Below are 24,205 nucleotides of genomic sequence, written 5' to 3'. Positions count from 1 at the left end.
TATCCTGATACATTCCAAAGTATGTTGGGCAGATAATTAAAAAGGACTGACAAAGTCCTTGAGGGACTGGTGAAAAAAATATGGAACTTTTAAACTTCCCCACCTGGAAAATTCCTGATACTCTGTCAAGCATTAGGGACTCCCAAGTGAATAGGCCAAGTTCTTGATCTTGTGGCTTGCTTTTATGAAACTTATTTCTGTAATGACGAAGCTAAGCCTACCTATAGTTACGCTTAAGAATCACTTGCAGAGAACCTCTTTTGTTGCTTAGGTATGGCCTCTCTCTAAGTCCAACTCTGTACGTAAACTCATTACCTTCCCTGTTAATGTGGGACAGGATGTCCAGGGATGTAAGTCTACCTGGCAACATGGGACATGACTTCCATGGATGAGCCTGGCCCTGGCATCATGGGATCAACAATGCCTTCCTGACAAAAAGAGGGAAAAGAGATGTAGCAAAATAAGGTATCAGTGCCTAAAAGAGTTCAAATAGTCAAGAGGCTGTTCCAGAGGTTATTCTTATAAAAGCTTCAGCTAGCTGTTTCAAGTTACCATGGTATACCAAGCCCCAACAACAGTATTCCTGAAAACCCTAAAGAATACCCAGGGCCCTATTTGAGGCTCTATAAAAGTTCTACTCACTAAATTCATTTTTCAGAAACTTGAAATCTCCAAATGACTCCTATGCCAGATAAGCCCTGAGACCCAGAGGCACCAGTGTCTCCCAGAACACCAGTTAGTTGCATCCCCCTACCCCACAATGTCCACACCCCTTTTCAACATGAAGAAGTTAGAACGGTCACTGCCCAAATATCCCTGAAGATTGGGAGAAAGATCAAAGGAGAAGGAGGAGTTGTAACAGAGAAGATAGGATTTAACAAATGATTGGGACTACTGAATTATTATATTGATATTTCTTGTTAGTTTCTATTGTATTAGAACAGCTAGAAGGAAGTACTTGAAATTATTGAGCTGTAACCTATACCATAGTTTTAAATTTGCTCTATAACTGCTTGTTAAACTGTACTTTGAAATTTCATACTTTTCTGCATATATGTTATATTTCACAATTTAAAAAATGTTTTAAAAAAGTCCTGCCAAGCACAGCAAAGATTAATGCGTTTGCCCCATCTACCCTCCTAAAGATAAAACAGTTCAGCAGACACTTTGCTCTTGGGTGGTCCCATGATACTGATGATGAAGGTAGCAAGTGCTGATTACATATCTCCATAATTTATGATTTTATCTGATTTTATTACACAGCTGACCACATTCATTTACCCAGAATTCTGACTCTCACTTAAGGCCCCATTCCAAAGTCTCATCAGACCCTCTGAGAGCCACTAAGCAACCTGGGCAACTTTCAGATTTTTGGCTCTGCACCCTGGGAGATGTCTACTGAGCCCTGGATTGAGTTAATACACTAGGACCAGTGGATTTTCATCTGAATTAACATTTGGGACAAAGCCTTCCCCTGCCCAGATATGCCACTGAACAAGCAGCCCAAGTCTCAGGGCAAACAGCTCTGCTGCCTTTCTTCCCCCACCCAAAGCTTCCCCCACCCAAAGCTCACTTGAAGTTGGCAGGAGCTTTATCTTTATAAAATCGCTGATGGGTGAGACTGACTAGTTCTGCCAAGGGGAGCACCTTCAATTCTAAGGGAGTACGTGAAAACCAGCCCTTGTGCTGCTGCTGGAGTCTTTGGGTCTTGTCTAGGACCTTTAGCTCTAACACCCTTGGGAAACGAGGAGGACAAGCCGTGAGGACCCAGGATCAGATCGTAGCAAGTTTCTGCCTGCTTCTCAAGTCCAAGTCCACGGGAGGCTGTTGAAATCACGAATGAGAGCGGACACTCACCTGGGGCACCGATGTGAATGGGTTGTCCGTGCTCACCGCCGATGGAGGCGCTGGCCTGCACCAGCCTCTCCAGCTTGTCCTTGGGAATGGGCCTCATTGTGACCACCAGAGGGCAGCAAAAGCCAGCAATGGAGGTGCAAGGCACTGCTGTCTGACCAAAAAATCAAGTAAAAAACTTTAAAAAATGGAATTAATCCAGATCCAAGCCCTGAGTACCAAGAGTTCAAGGCAGCTGAATGAAGGAGGCGGTACCAGTAGCTATGATAAAAACATAGCTTCTACTTTCATGTGTCACAGAGACAGCTATGTTTGCTGATAATTACCGGTTTAAAAAGGGAATTCTTAACTTTTTTGTGTACCACAGTCCCTTTTGGCAGTCTGGTGATGCTATGGGCTCATAACATTTTAAATGCATAAAATGAAATGCGTAGGATTACAAAGAAAGCGAATTATATTATAAATGCAGTTATCAAATTAAGAAAAGAAGTAATGAAGCAATATATGTGCTTCCTCATTAACAGCTTAAGGAACAAGATGGCAGAACTAATAACCATGGTGATTTTGAGGTACTAATCAACATAAAGGACCCTTTTGTGGCATCTGGAAAAACAGTAATGTGATATGGAAAAAACTGATTTCTTTTGGCAGCCACAAAGTTAAAGGGTCAGCAAATACCACCCCAGCTTATTGCTCCCATTCATAACCGAAGGAAATGCTAAAACTTCATTTACAGGGTATGAAAAAAAAATTAATTTTATCTCCCCCCCCTCCCAGTTCCATGGCCCCTCCGAATTTTATCCACAGACCTCAAGGGGGCTCATGGACCACAGAAGAGCCTCTGGGAGAATCAGAGGCAGAAGGCTGCAAGGGGGTCGTGGTGTCAGAGGAGAAGGCGCCTCCTTTGCGTCCTGCACCCACACAGGGGACAGAGACCTGTTCTGAGACCCTGAGTAAGTCTCGCCTCACTCCTGCCTCAACAGAAGTTGCCAGAAAAGATTTTTTTTTTTTCTGAGTAGTTTCTGGACCCTACAATGGGGTTTACAAAAGATCTAGGACAGAGCCCGGATTTAATCCCCTGGGAGAGTCTTGGCTGCTGCTGCAGGTCTCGCAGTTAACCCCTGGTGGCAGGATGAGGTGCAGGCATGTCTGCCACCTGGTATCTGGGAGGGGGCAGGCCAGGGACACTCAGTCAGTGCTCCCTGAGGCTGAGGTGCCTCCCGATGGGGGGGGGGGGGGGCGGGGGCGGCGGTGCACTTTCTCTCCCTGCGGTCCCCCCACTGAAGTCAGGATGGCTGCCTGGCCATGTCTCCTAGGAGCCAACGGGCACAGCATCAATATTTGACTGAAAGCTCCATGGTGACCATTGGAGGCGGTGAGGTGACCGGCAACACCAGGGGGCTGTGCTAACTGCAGCTGCCATGGTGGGCATTAAAATGGGCAGCACTGGGCAGTGAACCAGGTGTTCAGGTCCCAACCCCTGGTGCCGTGGGTGTGAACCCACTTGTAAACAGGACTTTTGGAGATGTTATTAGCTAACGTGTGCCCCAACTGAATGGAGTGGTGGGGGTCCTAGATCCACGATGGCTTAAGTCCTCACAAGCAAAGGAATTTGGTCACAGAGAGGGAAGTCATGAGAGAAGCAAGAAGCTGGAAGTCAACAGAACCGGGAAGAGAAAGAAGACGCCGCCATGTGCACTGCCATGTGACAGAAAAACCAAGGAACCCCAAAGACTCTCGGGCGCCCAGATGATACTGAGCCTGGGAGGAAGTAAGCCTTCCAGCCTCTGAAACCCTGAGCCAATAAGTCTTTGTTCTGAAGCCCAACCCGTTGTATGGTGTTTGTTTTAGCAGCTGAGAAATGAACATCTCTCGTGGGCAGCATTTGGTGTTCGCAGCTCTTGTTATCGATGCTTCACAGATGGGAGCCAGGAGTCCTGGGTTCCAGTCTGGCTTTGGCACTTGGACAAGACCCTTCCTCTTCCTAAACCTTGGTTTCCTCATCTGAAAGGAAAGGCTGGATGTGATGAGCCAAGAGGCCGTCCCAGCTCTTACAGAAGATGGTGTGTGCTAGGGCCGGAGCCTGGGGCCCCCCAGCAGCTGCGGCTCAGCCCCCAGCCTTCCCCAGCTTCGAGAAAACTGCTGGGGCCCTTGCTTCAGGAAAGGCAGCAAACACCGTGGGCAGCTTCATTTCTCAACAGGGGCAGTGCCAGCCTCTCTGGCATGAGTCCAAACCAGGCAAGTTTTAAAAAATGTCCCGGAGCCCAAGATTAAATCCCCAGTCTGAGTCCTCCATAAGGTAAGAAACACGGAGGCCGGCTGTGTACACTGGCTGACCACTGATGGAGCTGGGTAGATTTTCAGTCTTTAATTAAAGAGCCCAGGACCCCAAAGGGGTCAGTGGGGTAAGGGAATCTAGTTCTCTTGCCTTGACACGTACTAGCTGGAATAAAGCCTCAGAGACACAGCAGAGAGGCAGCACCTGGCAGCACCCAAGAGGCCATTGTGCTTCTCTGGTGACTACCAACAGCCACGGCGAGCCAGGAACCGGACCCAGATTTCCTGACATGGCCCAGATGTAATGCAGCCCCTGATGGCCTGGCCGAGGCTCTGCCTCAAATCCCTGGACAAGTAGAGAGCCAGGCTCATTCTCCCTGAGTTGACACTCCCCCCTCCCTACCTCAGTCAGGGAGGATTTCCAAAAATCTCGTGGAGGTGCTGACATTAAAAGAGCCAGGCAAATCGTAAACTGGTTTGGTTTTCACAGCCGCAAGGATCTGTTCAAAAGGGTTGGACTCAATCTCAAGGTTGCAGAATGCTTCCCACTGGGTGCTCACGGCTGTCCTAGAGGTGAGGCAGACAGAGACCACTGATGCCATTTTTCAGCTGAGGAAATGAGCTCAGAGAAGTTAACCCGCTTGTCCTGGGTTGCATAGCTAGAAAGTGGCTGAGCTGGGGTTAGAGCTTAGGTCTCCTGCCTCCTGTGCCCAGGCTGTCTACACCCCAGGAAAATACAAGTTGACCCACATTTTCAAGTCATTCAGCCCATGTGGGTTGCGTCCCTACCTTGTAGGCACCCACGTCATGGCCGTAATCTGCTGAGCCCCTTCCGGGGAGCCCCACCTCCTTCAAGGCCTTCTCCAGGGAGAAGCTGCAGCCCAGGAAGAAGGCCACCATGTCCTTCAGCTGCTCCGAGTACTCGTCCAGGGAGGTCAGGCTGCCCGTGCAGGCACCGAATTCGTATTTCCAGAACTGGAGACAGCCCGTCCTGGGGACACAAAGGAAAGCTGACAGGCCCCCAAATCCTCAATATGGCCATGATGCTGTCTTTTTAACCAAAACTGAGAGACGGAAGAGAACATCTAGTGTTGACATTTCAGCCACTGGCACCGATGTAGGGGACATAGTTTTCAGCAGGGGGCATTACTGGCACTATTAAATCTCACCACATCGGAGACTGCATGTATAGAACGAATCCATCCCCCCACCCCCATCATATTTCCTGTAACCTCAACCGGAGACCAGCCAAATCATCAGGAAAAAAACAATCGTGCCTTCTCTGCCACTGAGGCAGGGCTGGCAGACCAAGAGGGACAGAGGATGTGTGTCTCAAGGAATCTCTTAGTGACAGCAGTGGGTGAGGACTTTTTCTTTCCTTAGAGAAACTTTTGTGGGGTTGAAGGGTTTCTTTGGTTACAAGTCTATTCTTCATTGACTCTAAAATAATTTACAGAGCAGCTCCTCCATGCCAGGCAGGCAGTAAGCAGTAGGGCTACAGGGAGGGAGAGGACAATGTCCCAGCCCATAGGAGACTATGTCTCCTACCCGACTCACAGCCCTACACTGGTTGATGCAACCACATTGAAAAGGGATACTTGCAGTCTAGGTGGAGCACTGACACCGAGAAGGGAGAAAGGAGGAAGTGCTGGAGCTGGGTCTTGAAGGATAAATAGGAGTTTCCCAGATGGACAAAGAGAAATGCACATCCCAGGAAAGGGAACAGTATGTGAAAAGCATGGAAGCATCAAACACTATGGCCCATTGGAGGGTCTGCTCTAGGAGTCTCCAAGTTGGCAGGTGGGGAAGCACTAGGGAAAAACATAAATGAGCCAATCTTGGGCCCAGGCAGGGCCTCTGTGGGACATTTCCTCCTCTGGAGTTCACTAAAGGATAAAAGCATAATGTCCTTCAGCTGAGCTTAGGTCTTCTACCTCCTGTCCCCAGGCTGTTCAGCCACCCCAGCTGATCCACATTTTCAAGTGATTCGGTCCTGTGGCTTGGGGATGCCTGGAGTGTCAAGGGGGGGAAGAACTGAGCAGGGGCCAGGCCACCACCAGTCTTGATATCAGACTAAGGGGGAAGGTATGAGAAGGCGCTAAATAATGTTAAATTGAGGAGTGATATGATCAGATGAAAGTCACTCTGGTGGGAGAGTTGAAGATGGAGAGGAGGGTGGGCAGTGTGGAGAGGATGAGCCTGAGGCCAGGAGACCAGTTAAGAGGTCGTGATAACCTGGATGAGAGATGTCAGCCTGAGCAGGACAGTGGAAGAAAGCTGCCTCACTGGAGAGGCTCCACTGGGGCAGAATGGGCAGGGGCATTTACAAAAGCCTGGGAGAACACACACGAAGAGACTAGCAAGGTCCATATCCCAGTGTTGGCACTACAAGTGTTTTTATTTTCTTCTTATTCCCGTGAAGACAGGTTTCTGGCTTGGGTGATTATGTGGGTGGATGGTAATACCAGTGGGATTTCTCCAGGGCTGGACTTTCTTGGTGGTTCCAAAGATTTTGTCCAGGGCAGGAGCAAGGCATAAGGTTAGAGGAAAGAGTGGGAATGGGGGTTGACAGGACAGCACTTTCCTGAGCCACAATCATGAGTGAGTTTCCATGCCAGACATTTTGGGGTTCCCGGGGCTAGAGATGTCAGTCCCTGATGACAGAGACATCTGGCTGCAGCTTCTGACCACCCAAGACTTAACCCCTGGTAACCTGAGCTTCTTACCTGGTGCCTGAGTCACCACCCAGGGCTGGCGATGTCCACTTGCCCGGCTTGCTTCGGCCCAGCAGGGGCAGGGGAACACTGTTGGCCTGACAGAACCTTTCGAAGGCTGGGGCGAGGGACCTGTGCAGGACCACCACACTGGCCGGCAGGAGCCCTGGGTCTGGTGAGAGTGGGGGCAAGTGCACAGACAGTTGCTTCCTGGCAACCCTTTCTTAATTTAACTTTTAACTGGCATCTAACATACACAGAAAAGGGCACATATCTTAAGCTTGATGAGAGTTCAAAATATGAACACACCCATGTAACCAGCACCCAGGCAAAAAACAGGACATTATCCACATCCCAGAAACTAGCTTTGTGCCCCTTCCAACCTCTCAGCGCCCCCCTCCCCATCAAGGAAGATAACTACCCCAACACCACAACTACTTCAGTCTACTCTTGCCTGTTCTTCATATATTGGGATAATCGAATATGTGTCTTCTGAGCCTAGCTTCTTTTACTCAATGATATGTTTGTGAGATTCATCCATATTGTTGCATTTAATAAATATTGGTTCAATCTCATTGTTGTATGGAATGTATGTTTTTTTGTAAGGCATTTTATTATACGAATGTACCACAATGTGTCTACCCAAACTATTGCTGAGGGACACTGGAAAAGTACAAATGACACTATTACAAATGGCTTGCTGCCATGAACCGGGGTGTATTTGGGGTACCTATGTATGCATTCCTGTTTGGCTTATACCTAGGGTCATGGGGCATGTATACACTTAGGCTAAGGAGATACTGCCAAATGGTTTTCCAAAATGGTTGCACCAATTTACACCCCCACAAGTAGAGCATGAAGGTCTCAGTTGCCCCATATCCTCTCCAATACTTGGTATTGGCTGTCTTTTTCACATTAGTCGTCTGGCAGGTGAGAAGTGGTATCACATTGTGGCTTTAATTTGCACTGCCTGGATGACTAAGGAGGTTGAGTGCCTTTTTTATTTGCCATATGGATATCCTTTTTGGGGAAGAGACTGTTCAAGACTTTTGTCTGGATGACTCCTGACTTTGTCAGCCTCACAGAAACTGGGAGTCTCCCTCCAAAGAGAGTCTCAACAGATCAATGGAGGAAGGCCCCACCCGCACCCCACGACCTCCTGTGGGGTTCCCGTTCCTCTCTGAACGGGAAGTCCTTGGGCTTCGGAGGCAGACAGAGCTGGGTTTGGATCCGATTCTACCTCTGATCACCTGTGTCCTGGGCCATGGGTTAGCATCCTCAACCTCAGTTTTCTCATCTGTAAAGTGGAAGTAATCATGGAACCTACCTCAGAGAGTTAATGTGTGCCACCTAAGTTAATTACCTGACACACTGAAGCAGGGATTAGCGTTATATCCATTTAATGAAATCCAGTAAATCTATGGCATGAAAGAGTATTTAATGATATTAAAAGATGTTCACAACATAGCATGAAAAGAACAATACTAGGTAACAAAATAGTATATTTAGCATAATCTCCTTTTGAGAAAATCACTGAGAGAAAGGACTTGGAGAATGTATCTACATGTTAATCATTGCTATCTCTGTGTGTCTGGACAATGGGTGATTTTAATTAATTTTTTTTGTGTGTTTTTCCTCAATGTCCTAAAATGTCTGCAGTAAACGTGAGTAACCAGAGGGAAAACAAACAAGGAAGGCTATGTTGCTCCAGAAAAGTATTGTTCAAAGAGGCCATCCTAAAGAAAAACAGAATTACGTACGTCCTTTTGCAGAAATAACCTTCTGACAATTCTAAACGTGCCAGATTTGCACTACGTTTCTTTGGTGCAGCGATAGCGGCTAATATTTACTCCGTGCTTCCCGCGTGACAGGCTCTCAGTGCTAAGTAGTTTACCTACGCAAGCCTCCCTATTTTATAGATGGGGAGAATAAAGCTCAGAGAGATGAAGAGACTTTCACAGGGCCACACAGCTGGTGGGCAGTGCGGCCAGGATTCTCACCCCTGCACCAAATCCACTGGACAGAGGCGCTACGGGTCCTGAGGATGGACCACTAGCCCTTACACGGGTACTTTCCTTCTTGGTGACTGCGGAGTGGAGTCGACACAGCCCTCTGCTGGGAAACAATCCAAACCAGGCGCCTACTCTTTCTGGCGGTGCCTGGAACTCATTATCTCAAACCCTACGGTGCCTGCCAATGCTGCAAACTGACTTTCATAATGAGGACAGACTGGACACCCCAGGTGCTGGAAGCCCAGGGAAGCTGACTGCATGTTTTGAGCAAGTCTAGCGTGGCTCCAAAAATAATCGGGAGTAAGATGGAAGGGAATGCAGCCAGCCCCTCGGCCTTCCATTCCCTGGCTACTCCCTTCCTACCCCGCCCCCACCAAAGCCTGTTGTGTGAAAAAATTGGATTGTTAGCACAATATCAGAAAGGTATTGTGCACACAAAGGCTCCTTTCTTTCCTTTTTAATTAAATGTACTATAGAGGGCACTTTTTCCTTTCTGGTTTGTTCATTCCCACTCCTAGCAACAACGTCTCTGGGTCGTCCACATTAGTACCAGGAATAGAGGCCATAGCTGGAACAGGAGGGTACTTTATTGTCCGCTGGGACCCACACATCCCCTGGGCATCTTAGGTCCCATCCAAGCCCATGGTGCTCTTCCTTCGTGGAGAGAAATGAAGTGGTTCCTCTGAGCCCTTTTAATGGAAAATCTCTGTGGTTGTCATTTTTTAGCTTATCCAAGAGAAAAAACAACCCCCTTTAACATTCCTAATCTGATTGAAAGCCCTGGAACACATGGTGCCCAAGCTGGAGTTTCCCAGCTTGTTTGTTAAAATGAGCTGCCCTCCTCACGGGGCATTGAGGAAGGCGGTGGCTGTGGGCCAGGCACCAGGCTGAGTGCTTTGCCTACATCAGCTCCGTTACTGCCCCTCCACCCCCCACGGTGCCCTGGGGAAGATGCTATGCCCACACTGGATAGATGAGGTGCCCGTGGCTTGGAGCGCTCACTCGGTTTACCCACAGCTCCACAGCCAGTCAGGAGCTAAGCTGGGCTGGTACCTGGATTCCCCAACTCTGAGGTTTAAGCCCTTGGCCGTGCCATCCTGTTGCCTCCCTGAGGTCCTAGCAAGCAGTCATCTGGGGAATCAGCTCATCCCAGTGTCCTCATTGGGGCCAAGAGGAGCATTTACTGCAGTCTGGTCAGGAGGCAGCAGGCTTGGGGCAGACCCTGCTGGCTGGCTAGCCTATCAGATCTTTCCAACTTCCCTTTTCCTTGGCTGTCTTCTCTAGAGAGATTTAAAAAACTATTGACAATAAAATAATAATAAAATTTTAAAAATTAAAAAATTACTTGCTTTCCTGCCTTTCTTGCAGCTAGGGGTGGCCATATGACAAGTTCTGGCTGTGAAACCTAAGCAGAAAAAGACAAGCTGTGCTGGTTTGAAACTGTTATGAATCCCCAGAAAAGCCATGTTCTTTTCTTTTTTTTTTTTTTCCTGCATGGGCAGGTACCAGGAATTGAACCTGGGTCTCTGGCATGGCAGGCGAGAACTCTGCCTGCTAAGCCACTGTGGCCCGCCCAGCCATGTTCTTTTAACCTGAAATCCAATCTTGTAGGGACACTCATGTTTTAAAAATCTTGATCCAATATTGTAGGGTGGGACCTCTTGATTAGGTTGTTCCCATGGAGATGTGACACACCCAATTGTGGGTGTGACTTTTTGATTATTTGGAGACGTGACTCTGCCCATTCAAGGTGGATCTTGATTTGTTTACTGCGGTCGTTAAAAGAGCTGACGCAGATCTTAGACACAGACATTTAGAGATGCTTGGAGACAGACAGAAGCTCAGAGAAGAGGCCATTGGAACCAGGGGCTGAAAGCCATGAAACCTGGGAGCAAAGGACCAGCCAAAGTCCAGAGTTTTACCCCTGGAGAAATTAAGCAAGGGCCTCAGATGCCAGCCACAACTGACAAAACCTGGACAACATTTGACCTTTCTTCAGCATCAAGATATCTTTCTTTGGAGCCTTAATTTGGACATTTTAAGGCATTAGGACTAAACTTTTAACTTAACAAATCCCCTTTATAAAAGCCATTCTATTCTTGGTATATTGTATTCCAGCAGCATTAGCAAAGTAAAATACAGGACTTTTAAGAAAGCTTTTCCTTTCCAGTTAAGAAGGATGATGTGGCTATCCCTTCCCTTCTCTTTACCTCCTCAGCTGTGGACATTATAACCAGAGCTGGCAAGGTGGCTGTCTTACAGCCCTAGACGAAAGGCCAAAATAATTGGAGATGTGCCCTGACTGCTAGACCAGAAGATGCCTATCTTCAGACTCCTTGTGTGAGAAAAAGAAACTTATCTTTATTTTTTTGTTGTTAATTTTTTTTTAATTTAAGAAAACAAACAATACGCTTAGAACCACCAACAATGGATATCTTAGCTTAACCACAGGCATATTTAAATAAAGTATCCATATTGTAAAGCCTGTGTTTGCGCAGTAAGAAACCTATCTTTATTTAAGCCATTGTTAATTGGGTTTTCTATTAACTACGGCTATAAACGCTCTTAATTAATATTTGCCCTTTGCGTTCTCCTGGGGCCTATGGCTACCACTTGCTGGGCTAGAAATTTAATCAACCCTCCTCCTGACCTACAGCCCCAACTCTGAGATGAGCAACCAGGGATAGGGGCAAAGGGGAAATAACATTAATTTGAGCACACAGTCACATAGATTATCTCATGTAGTCTTCACAGCAATCATATGAACTAGGTACTATTATTCCTCCCATGTTTTAGCCGAGGAAATAGAGGTTCAGGGAGGTTAAGAAAATTAAGGCCACATTGTTCTGATTCCAAAGCCCCCCCTACACTGTGGTGAAGAACTGGAGATTGGTCCACGAGAAGCCAGTTGGCACCCTAGTATTAATGCCATTGCTATTGTATTGTGTATTCATCAGCAGAACACACAAGCAGAGCTCAATGACAGGCAAAAAGCCAGCAGAGCAGAAAAGACAGTCTACCCAGGGTTGAGCTAGTGTTTGTTGATTGGGTATAGTGGGTTCTTGGTAGACTTATTGCCTTGGTGGGTCTCTATAAATCACATCATACCCCAGTATTCATGCCCTTAAGTAGCCTTCTCCCCATTGACGCTGACCTTGGCCATGACTTACCTTGGCCAATAGGGCATGTGAACAGAAATTTTATAAGCACTTGCACATGGGGGTTTATCCTCATGGAATACTCTCACGGAGCCCTGAGCCACCATGTAAAGATATTGGGCCAACACTGTTGAAGAAGCTTCCTGGAAAGAGAGAGATGGTAGGCCAGCCCCAGCTGTTCTAGTCATCCCTGTGGACACTCCAGACATGTGAGTGAAGAGGCCATGTTGGGGGTTCCAGCACCAGCAGATAGAACCCCCCAGCTAAGCCCAGCCTGCCTGGGATTGTAGCTTTGGGAGAATATCTAAGCCACTAAGTTTTGGGACACTTTGTTATGCAACAACAGATAACTCTGTTGGCCTGTAAACAATAACAAAAGCCAGACATGTCTATAACTGAAGTGAAAATTATCTTGTCCTGCTACCTTCAATGGTGCTGCTGGTTTTCCCTTAGGCACTTCTACTATAACCAGAAAAGTCTTTCTGTATGCATTTATTTTTTAATTAGAGAAGTTGTAGGTTTATAGAAAAATACAGAGTTTTCATACTGTCCCCTCAAACAGGCAGTTTTCTTTATTATTAATATTTTGCATTAGTGTGGTAACTTTGTTAGAATTGATATTGTTATAACTATTAACTATAGTCCACAGTTTACATTAAATTTCACTGTTTATGTTGTACAATCCTATGTTTTTTAAAATTTTTATTCTAGCAACAACCTAAATTGCCCTCTTAAACCCATTCAAATACATAATTCAGTGGAGTTAATATCATTTACAATGTTGTGCCACCATCAACACCCTCCATTACCAAAACTCAGAAAATTTGTTTTTAATGTGAATTTTTTCTGGGTATTATGTCAGTGATGACTTTGCTATCCTTTTCCCTTGCAGGACCTTTTAGAGCCTTAGCTGTCCCTCCTGGGAGATGACAGGAAGGTGGGTAGCACTAGCGAAGGGGACTTGGCCTGACCCAAAACTAGATTAAAATATAGTGCACACAGGGGCAGTTTTCCCAGGAGGGATAAACTTGGTCATCACCTGAGGCCATTGGTGGTCCTCCTGATGGATGTGAGATGACCCAACAGAACCAGCTGGGGTAGACCATCCATTCAGTGAGGTTTTGTGCCTCAAGTCTGGCCCGAGGTGCCATTTCTTCTGAGGAGTTAAGCAGTGACCGGTGCAGATAGCATTCTGCTCCTGCAGAAGTGAGAAGTCTCAGGAACTCCTGGGACCCTAAAAACTTAACAAAACAGAACAAAACATCTAATGCCACTTACTCCCAGCCATTCCAGATGTGTTTCTAATGCTTAACTTCTTTTGTAGAATCAAACTCCTTATGGCAGAGGGAAGGCAGGATCTCACTTGGAGTGGGAGGATCATCGTGCAATCCTTGAAAGGGCTGCAGAGAATCTGGAAGAGGGGAAGAAAGGAGTAGCAGACAAATTAGAAAGCCCAACCTCCCCAAAGGCAGCAGGTTCAACATGGGAAACCACCTCCCAGCCGGCTCTTCCTGGACCTGCCCTGGGGTGGTGGCATTTGTGGAAAGCTCTTCCCTCAGACATCTCTCAGCTTCTAAGGAGACATTCCTAATACGCCATGACCTTTGCTTATGCCCTTTTCCTGGCCTGGAATGTCCACCCTCCCCTCCCCAAAGGCCTGTCCATTCCTCAGAATGCAGCTCAGCACCCATCGCCTCTGTGATGCCGCCGGGAGGCAGCCATGGGGCCTCTCTGCTCCCAGAGGATTCTTTCAGCCATTGATTTTGGCCTGGCATCCCCACTGGCCTGGTATTGTACTTTTACTCTGAACCTCCTGTCTCCCTAGGAGACCCTGAGGGCCCTGGCAGCAGGGGCACAGGTAAGGCTTCTTCCACTGGCTTCAGAACACTTACGCCCCACATGCTAAGCCTTGAGTATCAAAAAATATTCACGATTGAATGAACAAAATGAATGAATGCTACTTGTCATCTCAAATGAAGTAACACACTGGAATTTCTGGTCAATGTATGACTTCTGCTATATAGATTTACGTTTCTAGAAAGTAGGGATTTTATATTTTCATTTTTATATCTGTTACCTCTCCCCTTTACTACTCTGAGTGTTGTGCCTTACATAGATTTTTGGTGAAATGAATGAATGAGTGAGTATTATAGATTTAAAGAAAGAGAAATAGTCTCAAAGCTATAGGAAATCCTACAAATTGACTTCTTATATAAGAGAGGTTTCAATGTGTCAGTAATATCTAGAGCTAGATAGCCACATTGTGTTGGCCCTTGAGGCACAACCCATGTCTTCTTCATCAAAATATATCCCATGTTTAGCTTAGTGCTTGGCACAAAAGTGGGAACTCAGTAAATGTGTGTCGAGTGACTGGCTGACTGTAGAACAGATGAAAAAGCATGATTTAGGGCAGTCTCCAACACAAACGTTCAGGACAAGCCTGATTTTTCCACAAGGCCTTCTATCTAAAGAGAAGAATTCAGTGAGATTCCAAACCACCAGTTTATGTTTTCAACTTTATTCTCATGGCTAGAAAAACCACGTAAACCCAAGAGCCATGTTTTTAATCAGAACTTTTTTATTAGAGAAGTTCTGGGTTTACAGCATAATCATGCATAAAATACAGGATTCTCATACACCTCCCTACCACTAATACTTGCATTGGTGAAGGAAATTTGTTAAATCGATGACAGCACATTTTTTGTAAGTCTACTATTTTTTGACAGTAGTTACATTTGTTACAATGATGAAAGATTATTAAAATAGTACTATTCTGTCACGCCTGAGACCTGGGTCCGATTCCCAGAGCCTGCACATGCCAAACAAAACAAAACAAAACAAAAAATAGTACTATTAACTACTCTCCATTGCTTACATCATGGCATTTTCCCCCATATTCCCAACCTATTATTTATTTTTTCCATGCATGTCTTTATTACCCATGCATGAAAAAATGCATGGTTTTGATGGAAGAATTTGGAATTGCAAAAAATCTCTAACAGGCAAAAAGATTCTAGCTCTGGAAGGAGGACGATGTACTAAGAACCGGCAGTGAGCGCTTTAATAGAATAGGAACAAAGAGCCACAGGGTCACAGTGGAGGGAACAGTTAGTCCCGCTGGGCTGGGACAGGGGTGTGAGAGGAGTTGGGTGAGGTTGGAGTCCATTTCCCAGTTGAAGATGGGCTGAGACTTAAAACAGATGTGTTGGCAGCGCAAGCTGGCGTTCGCCTGCTGGACTGAGAGGGGCTGCTTGGGCCTGGCAGCCCTAAGTCCCATGGGCAAGCAGCTGAGGCATCGGCTGAGGTCCTGCTTGTCTGCAGTTCCCCAGGGTAACTGGCAGAGGACTTAGCACCTGGGCCAGGCGCTCAGCAAAGGTCAAAGAGAGAACCATTCCAGAGCATGTCGGGAACAGCAGCCAGGACCCTCCGATCATTGTCCTCACATTGTGTCTGGAGGACAGAATGGAGTTTACCCCAAACCCACTGAGCTGCGAGGCCCCCACAGGTAACTTTTAGTCCCACCCTTCCCCTCTCCCCCATTATTATTCCTTAAGCAGCAGGTGCAAGCTGGGCACTGTTCTGCAATTAATTTGTAGCCAGAAAACCAAAGTCTGAGGGTGGATGCTTTGACTTTGTTTATTTTTAAAGACATTAATCTCAGTGGATTCTACAACATTTTTGTAGCAACATAAGCCTCCTGGACCAGGAGATAAGCCAGTGCAGCAAGAAATCCTGACCTGTGAAATGCACGCTGGGAGTGTGCCAGGCATCGGACTGACACCTGCCATGCATGTTGGGAGAGAAAGAAGGCTGAAAATCCCCAGTTTACAGATATGTCATCCCCTTGTAGGCACGGGTCAAATGGACTGAAGTACATGCTCACTGGCTCCTGCCAAAGAATTGCCTTCAACCAGAGAAAGCCCACTCACACAGTAAACAATCACCACCACCAGCCAAACGGGGTGTCTACTGTGTGCCAGGCCCTGCACGTGGCCATTTACAAACATCATCTGTTGATTCCTTCCCACAGCTCCACAAAGAAGATGTTGTTAATCTTGCCTCAGACAAGGAAACTGGGCCTCAAGGAGTTCAAAGAAGTTGCCCAAAGCCCCATAGTTACTAAGTGATAGAGCCCAAATCCAAAACATGTGTAAGTTCATGCCTGCTTGAGATCGACCTCGCCTCTTTATCTGCCTATCTATCTTACATCTATATCTATCTAACCTACCCATCTTGGGTGGTAACCGGAATCACATCCTCCGTGTGTCTTAGAAATAGCTACTCTCTAGAAGAGCGTCTAAACCCCTCGAAATCCTGAGCCTCTCAGGCATCACCCAGGGCTCCAGTGAACTCACTGCTGGGGTAGCGGAGGCACCTTGTGCCCCAGAACCAAGATGGGATCCAAAATGTGAGCCTTGGCTAACCCAGAGGTGCTGCCTTTCTGCTGAGACATCTCTCTCTTCTCCTTAGAGAACAACGAACTATCAAAGCCACAAAATCATTCCCTAACATGGATTATACCAGAGTGGGGCTTCTGGACAAGTGACGCCTTAGCAGGATCTGACACACCCAAAACCCCCATTTAAAAATATCTTATCTGTGCCTGCCGCAGATGACTGAAAATCTGCCATTATAGAGTCATTCCTCTGCTCTACCCAAGGAACCCAGTTCTAGGGATATAGCCTACAGATGTGCTGGAAGGGTGGGCAAATGATAGAATGATGGGTGCATATGGTTGCACTGTCTAAATTTAGAAACAGTTTAGAAATAACCTCATAGGGATTGGGTAAATACACTGAGGACTGGTTCAATAAGGCAGCTAAATGAACCAAGCCACATCCGTATCATTGGGATACTATGTAGCCACTAAAAAGAATGTGGAAATTCTGTTCCATAGACGAATGTGAAAACCCTCATGTGGAACAATCTCCAATAGACATAAAGTGAACATGGCAAGGTAGAGAATCTGATGTTGAATTCCATGAACTTATGCTCCATTCATATCCACATGGACCATCTCTGGAAGGATGGAAAAGAGCTCAGTAATAGTGGTGCCTGCAGGGAGGGGATCTGGGTGGATGCGAGTCTGTGTGGGAGCAGAGCCTATCACCATGTGTTTAAATGAACAGCGCCCCTTGGAGTTGTGCAGTGGGGTGGCCCTGATGGAAGAGAGACCTTCTGCTATCTATCCTTTCTGCACCTCCTGAATAATACAACCTGTAAGTACGACCTAATTTTAAAAAAGAAATAAATGGAATTTAACTTAGAAATATTAAGAAGGTAGAACTAGATGCTGTTCAGATAAATAAAACAATATGGTAAAATAAAAGCATTTCTTATAGTTCTAAGGAATTAGGTCTGGCAAAACGTTTCATTCATTCATTCATTCAGTATTTATTTGGTCCTAACCATGTGGTACACACTGAGTAGACAGAAGTGACTAAAACAGAGCTTAACCCCAATTAAAAACACATGCACACGTGGGAGTGTGAACACCACAGAGATAACAACAGCTTTCGCTGACTGAGTGCCCCCGATGTACTAGGTACATCTGATGGAGATGATGGCTAATCCTCACAGCAACCTGTGAGCTGGGCCATTTCTACCCCCACTTTGCAGAGTTGGAAACTGAGTGAGAGAGGCCAAGCAATGTGCACTCTTTTGGGTAGTTCTGCATGGCAGAGCCTGGATCTGAACCTTGGACTCCAGAGCCCTAACCTGGGGGTGAACTGAGAGCTGCCCGATCCCTAGTGATGTGGACAGATGGCATTTATTTAGGCATTTTGTCCACCTAACACATAGCTGACCTTGAGTGTGAAAGGGAGGAGCAAAGCAGACGAAGATGTTTGACCCCTGGAAGCTCACTCTCCAGTGGAGGGGCCCAGGATAAATGGGAAACATAACAAAAAGGTGGTTTGGGGAAGAAGGAGCTAAAGGGGAAGTGGAAAGTATCAAGGGTTCATAATTGCCAGAAAACATCAACAGACTCTTTTGCTACTTGCTTTGCTTCCACACCATGTCTGGACCTTTGACTAGAATCAAACCATAGCTTCTTTCACTATTACAGAACCCTAGGACTGTTATTGCTAGGTATTGTTGCTTTGAGTTCTATTCTAGTAAGTCATAAAATACCATCATCCCAAACCTTCAGTGCCTCCACTTTCTTCCCACAGACCCTAAACTCTTCAGGGTGGTATTCAAGTCCCCTGCGCCCCCTCTTCCCCTCACCCCAGCCTCTACAGGGGTAACTGTCTAGCTTCCTCTTTGTTCCCCTTACACAAACCTCTGCTTTGGCCAAACTCCTCTACTCACCAGCCTTCCCACTTACTAGACAACTTCTGACACCCTCACCTCCCACCCCTCACCAGGTCTCCCTCTACAAGCACTCACTTTCTATTTTCATCTTTCCTGCCTCATCACACACACCTCCTCTCCCAGCTTCCATTTCCAAGCAATACCAGCATTCTCCTGGTTTCTTCCCTGAAAACCCTCCTTCCCTGGCAGACTTCAGACCCCAGGGCTTACCCAATCCTGCAGGGAGGGTCTGCCACCCCACCTCTCCCTATGCAGCATAACATTCCAGACCTTCTTCACTCTCTTCCCTCCTGACAAACACAGTCCTCTCTCCCTCCAGCTGCTGGGCTAACTGCACTCACTCCTCAGGTAGGCACAGACTGTCAGTCTCCACCTCTGTGCTAACTACTGGGCATTTGAGGCAGGGAGGAAGTTGGCCTTACACTCCCACCCTTATGAAGGCACCATCACAAAATAACTTAAATCTAGCCACAACCAATTCATCCATCCAGGCACTCATCTGTCCATGCACTCATCATGCAGTCATCATACACTCATCCATCGACCCACCCATCCATCCGTCCATCCACCCACCCATTTATCTATTCTTTCCACAGCATCAGGCACTCTGGTGAAAAACACAGATTCTAGGGTAGACTGCTGAGTTCTATAACCTGGTTCTGTTACCTAGGATGGGATCATTAACCTCTCTGTGCCTGTTTTTCTCATCTGTAAAATGCGACTAATATTGGAATCCACCTCACAGAGTCATGGTGAGGGTTTAACTAGTCACACATGTGGGGGTTCTAGAACAATTTCTGGCATCATTCATAGTCAGCACGATGGAGAATCCACTTCACAGAGTTGTGGTGAGGTTTCAATTAGTTAACACATGACAGAGTTCTAGAACAATTCCTGGCATGGTTCACAGTCAGCGCGATGGAAGCATTGGCTATGGTTATTACTCCATGCTCTGCATGCTGGAGATAGAGCAGTGGATAAGCCAGTCACAACCCACGCTCACAGAGGGTTTACTGTCTCAGAGGACAGATATTAAACACATAATTACTATTGTGTCTGTCTCCTGGGGAGAGATAGAGACATACATAGTTAACTGTGCTGCATGCTTCTGAGCCACATGGGGTTGGGGGTGGGAGAGAAGTAGGGGCTGAGTTTAAAGGAAGAGTAGGGGCTAGACTAGCAAAAGGGTGGGAGGGAGAAGGTACTCTGGCAGGGAGGGAGCACATGGTTCAAGATCAGAGTGCGGGAGCAAAGGCTGGGTAGGCAAACAGAAGTGAGTCCATGAAGCATCTGCTATCAGGTAAAGGAATTTGGATTTACCCTGAGAGCAATAGGAAATCATGGAAGATTTTCAGCAGTGGAGCGATTTGACAAGACTCCCTTTTGGCAAAGATCCTCTGGCTGCAGATGGGGGGTGGACTGCAGAGCAGGTGGGCATGGGGTAGGGAGGAGGAAGCTTGCAGATGCGCATAGAGGCTAGGTCAGATAGACGGGAATCTAGAAATCCTCCCTACCAGAGAAAAGAGCCTTGCACAGGGAGAGGTTGCCTACCCCTTTGTGTGCCCTACAAGACCAGCCAATAATGCTCACCACCCTTACAGAAGCCCAGGTTGTCCCCATGAGCCAAGGACATGCACAAAGAAGGTTTTCCTTATTTTCTTTCAGTTCTGCAAGGGCATGGATTTATTTTAATATTTTATTTTTCATCTGTTTTATTCATTGCTGAATCTTCAGCACCCAGAAGAGGTCCAACCCATGGAAGATATCCAATAAATATTCACTGTTTGAGGGAAAGACAGAACAGATGGCATGCACAAAGGAAACTGAGATGGGGCAGCCAGGGAGGTGGGAGAGAAACCAGGTGGCTCAGAAGCCCAGGGAATCAAATACTTCAAGGAGGAATCTGTGATCTCTGGAGGTCAAGGAAGATAAAAACCAATAACCATATGCCAGACTTGGTAAGCCTTGTTCTTTCTTCTACACTACCACGATGAAGCCATCCTAGTTCTGTTAGTTGACAAGCATGGGAGGAGAACCCTGTACATGCATAGAATTGCACTAACTACCTTCAGGGACATGGTAAGTTTGAATCTGTTATGTACCCCAGAAAAGGCCATGTTCTTTTTTTTTTTTAATTAAAAAAAAATTTTTTTAACATAACATACAAACATGAATGAACATTCTTACCATATGATCATTCCATTCTTGGTATATAATCAATAACTCACAATATCATCACATAGTTGTATATTCATCACCATGATCATTTCCTAGAATATATGCATCAATTCAAAAATAGAAATAAAAAGAAAAAAGAAAAAAACCTCGTACATACCATACCCCTTACCCCTTCCTCTCATTGATTGCTAGTTTTTCCATCTACCCATTATATTTTAGCCTTTGTTTCCCGTTTTTTTCTATACCCCTTATCACTCCCTTTCATTGATCACTAGCATTTCAATCTACTAAATTTATTTTAACATTTGTTCCCCCTATTATTTATTCATTTTTAATCCATATGTTTTACTCATCTTTCCATACCATAGATAAAAGGAATATCAGAGACAAAGTTTTCACAATCACACAGTCAAGTTGTGAAAGCTATATCATTATACAATCATCTTCAAGAAACATGGCTACTGGAACACAGCTCCACAGTTTCAGGCAGTTCCCTCCAGCCTCTCTGTTATATGCCTTAACTAAAAAGGTGATATCTGTTCAATGCGTAAGAATAACCTCTCAACTCTGTTTGGAATCTCTCAGCCATTGACACTTTACTTTGTCTCATTTCTCTCTTCTTCCTTTTGGTCAAGAAGGTTTTCTCAATCCCTTGATGCTGAGTCTCAGCTCATTCTAGGATTTCTATCCCATGTTAACAGGAAGGTCCACACCCCTGGGAGTCATGTCCCACATAGGCAGGGGGAGGGCAGTGAGTTTGCTTGTGTTGGTGAAAGAGAGAGGCCACATCTAAGCAACCAAAGAGGTTCTCTGGGGGTGACTCTTAGGCCTAATTTTAAGTAGGCTTAGGCTGTCCTTTGCAGGGTTAAGTTTCATATGAACAAACCCCAAGATTGAGGGTTCGAAGGCCATAGTTTGCTTGTATTTGTTTTGCATGAGTAGGCACTGGGAAGTGAATCTGGGTCTCTGGCAGGGCAGGCAAGAACTCTGCCTGCTGAGCCACCATGGTCCACCCTTGAAGGCCATAATCTTTTAACCCATTCCTTGGGTGCAGAACTTTGTGGATGGGACCTTTCGATTAGGTTATCTCGACTGAGATGTGGCCCACCCCATTCAAGGTGGGTCTTAATCCTTTATGAGAAGAAAAAAGCCCAGAGAAGTTAAGAGATGAAATTCAAAGAAACACCCAGAGAATTTTAGAAAGAAAGCCACAGAGAAGCCAGAAGCTGAAGAAACAAAACCAGGGAGAGAAGGACCAGCAGATGTCACCATGTACCTTGCTATTTGACAGAAGAGCCCAAGTTCAGGGCAACCGGTCTTCAGAGAAAGTATTGTCCTGTCAATGCCCTAATTGGGACATTTTCACAGCCTTAGAACTCTAAATTTGTAAGTTAATAAATACCCATTGTAAAAGCCAACCCATTTCTGTATATTACATTTTGGCAGCTTTAGCAAAAAAAAAAAAAAAGAAGAAGATACAGTCCTTTTTGTTGAAGTTCAAAGAATACCCCATTATTCACAAGAATAAGGAATTCACAGTACCACAAAGCTCCATTTCTGGTCTACGAGATGTCCTCTGGATCACTTCCCCAGAGCCCTATGACTTGATAATGGAAGAAGAGAATAAGTAGCTGTACAGACCTTGTCTGTCTACTCATTAATTTTGTGGTGGGAGTTGCTAAATGTTTGCCAAGAGAGTTGCTGATGGTAGCCTAAATACAACTACAAATTTTCAAAATAAATGTTGCTGTAACAAAGAAGGCATCCTAACTGTATAAACATGTCATAAAGAAAAAAAAGAAAGGTCATTACAACAATGGAGACAAAAGGCCGGGGAAATTCCTGCAGTCATAATTTGCAATTCTTTATTTAATAGTCCAGAGACAAGTGCTCCCAATAGGTAAAGGACTGTTAACAAAACAAATACTCTCAGTCAAAGCAAACCGGAGCCCCTTCTGTTTTCCCCTCCTAAACAATTCAGTTATAAGATATTAGGTGTGGCAGAGGGAGGTAGAGGGTCATGGTTGAGGTGGGAGCTGGGGAGAGCAGGGTGACAGAGCCCAATCAGGGTGAGGAGGGTGAGGAGGGTGAGGAGGGTGGGGTGTGGGGGGGGTGTGTGGGGGGGGTATGGGATGTTGGCCTGACCTGACCTGGAGGGGACAGTCAGAGTTCAAGCAGAGTCAGGAAGTCACCTGCGTGGGGAAGAGGGTGTTTGGAAATGTGAAATTGATTAATTCAGGGACTGATTAAATAAAATATATTAAGGATAAGAGAATCCAGGCTCCTCATTGTTGGAGAAGGGAGTGAAAATATGTGAGTAAACTCTGTGGTTTTAGATTGGAACTGGATTTATCTGGTATAGATTAGTGGTTTTAAATATGTAGTACTAGATATAAAGTGCGTATACACACATGCAGGGAAACATATATTCTCTAGCTCTGCCTGAGAGCATCAACACTTCAATAGGAATGAGCACATCTAGTGCCAGATCTTGGATTCTAAATGCCATTTTCCACTAAAATGGATCAAGACTCTTTGGAGAGAGAGCCAACACAGAAAGCAGATACCTAGACATAGATGTTTGGAGATGCAGACAGAAATTTCCCAGGTGCTAAGTAGGGACTCACAGAAATAGCCAGAACCTGGAGAGAGCCGACACAGAGAGTAGAGAGATGGACCAAGTGACAGACATTTGGAGATGCTAAGCTAGGAGATGAAACCCAGTCTTCTCGAGAAGCTAAGTGAGGACCCACAGATGCTTAGAGAGAAAGCCACTGGAATCAGAGCGATTTGAAACCAGAAGCCAGGGGAAAAGGACAACAAACGTCACCATGTGCCTTCCCGTGTGACAGAGAAACTCTGGATGGTATCGGCCTTTTCTTCAGAGTCAAGTATAGCATATACAGAAAAGTGAGCCAGTTTTCACAAAATGAACTCAGGCAGTTAACCAGCATCCAGATCAAGAAATAGGATGATATCAGTACCCCAGGCTTTCCAGAGAGGCTCAGAATCAGCCAAGGGACCTGGTGAAGAACAGCTGACATTGTCTCTCTACTTTTTGCTTATTGTAAAAGATCCCATGCTTTTGTGGCCAAGACTGCCCTTCTCCCTGATGCTCGTGATTGGTGGGAGGGTGGGAAGAAGCCAGGGACTGGGCTGGAGCCTTTGAACAACGCACTTTCCAAAGTTAACCAATTAGAAAATGCTTTGTCATGTAACTCAAGCTCAGGTGGAAGATAAGCACTGGTTAAGATATCATTTGAGCATTAAAATATAATACTAAGAAAAAAAAATACTCTTTGGAAAATGGTTGAGTCTAGGGCCGGGGCAAAAAATATGTCAGATGAGCCAGAAAGTGAGGCTGTGCTCAAAGAATCATGGGGTGCACATTGAAAGGATGCAGATTGAAGAGGTTCTCACTGGTCAAATTGAGCTTTATAATAAATAATAATGATATCAGATTATAACTCATTAACTAAGATAGGAATCAAAAAGTCCATACAGGTATAAGACACAAATTAAAAGTTGATGAGGAATGGGATATTTGCATAGCTTCAAAGTACCTCCTCATAAATACCCAATGATTACAAAGAGACAAAGAGTAACTTTACAGTGGAGAAGGCTGGTGGACAGCACCTTAATCAAGTAAGCAAAGTCAACATCATTAGGGGAGGAGCAAATAAACATTTTGAGCTCC

General features: G+C 45.7%; 1 protein-coding gene across 4 annotated transcripts in view; it reads right to left on the bottom strand.

Annotated features, from left to right (window-relative positions):
- Positions 1-24,205, bottom strand: part of DGLUCY (D-glutamate cyclase) — a 167,206-nt gene that overhangs the window by 57,481 nt on the left and 85,520 nt on the right. For all 4 annotated transcript variants that reach the window (XM_077123342.1, XM_077123343.1, XM_077123339.1 and 1 more), the window contains 4 exons: positions 13,294-13,426; positions 6,858-7,017; positions 4,921-5,122; positions 1,858-2,008 (listed from right to left, as the gene is read on the bottom strand). In XM_077123342.1, coding sequence (XP_076979457.1) covers positions 1,858-2,008; positions 4,921-5,122; positions 6,858-7,017; positions 13,294-13,396 — 616 coding nt within the window. In that variant the 5' untranslated portion in view covers positions 13,397-13,426. The remainder of the gene's footprint in view (positions 1-1,857; positions 2,009-4,920; positions 5,123-6,857; positions 7,018-13,293; positions 13,427-24,205) is intronic.

The sequence above is a fragment of the Tamandua tetradactyla genome, chromosome 12 (assembly GCF_023851605.1).
Source record: "Tamandua tetradactyla isolate mTamTet1 chromosome 12, mTamTet1.pri, whole genome shotgun sequence".
NCBI lineage: Eukaryota > Metazoa > Chordata > Mammalia > Pilosa > Myrmecophagidae > Tamandua > Tamandua tetradactyla.
Note: the sequence above shows the minus strand (reverse complement) of the source record. Positions and strands in the feature narration are given on the sequence as shown.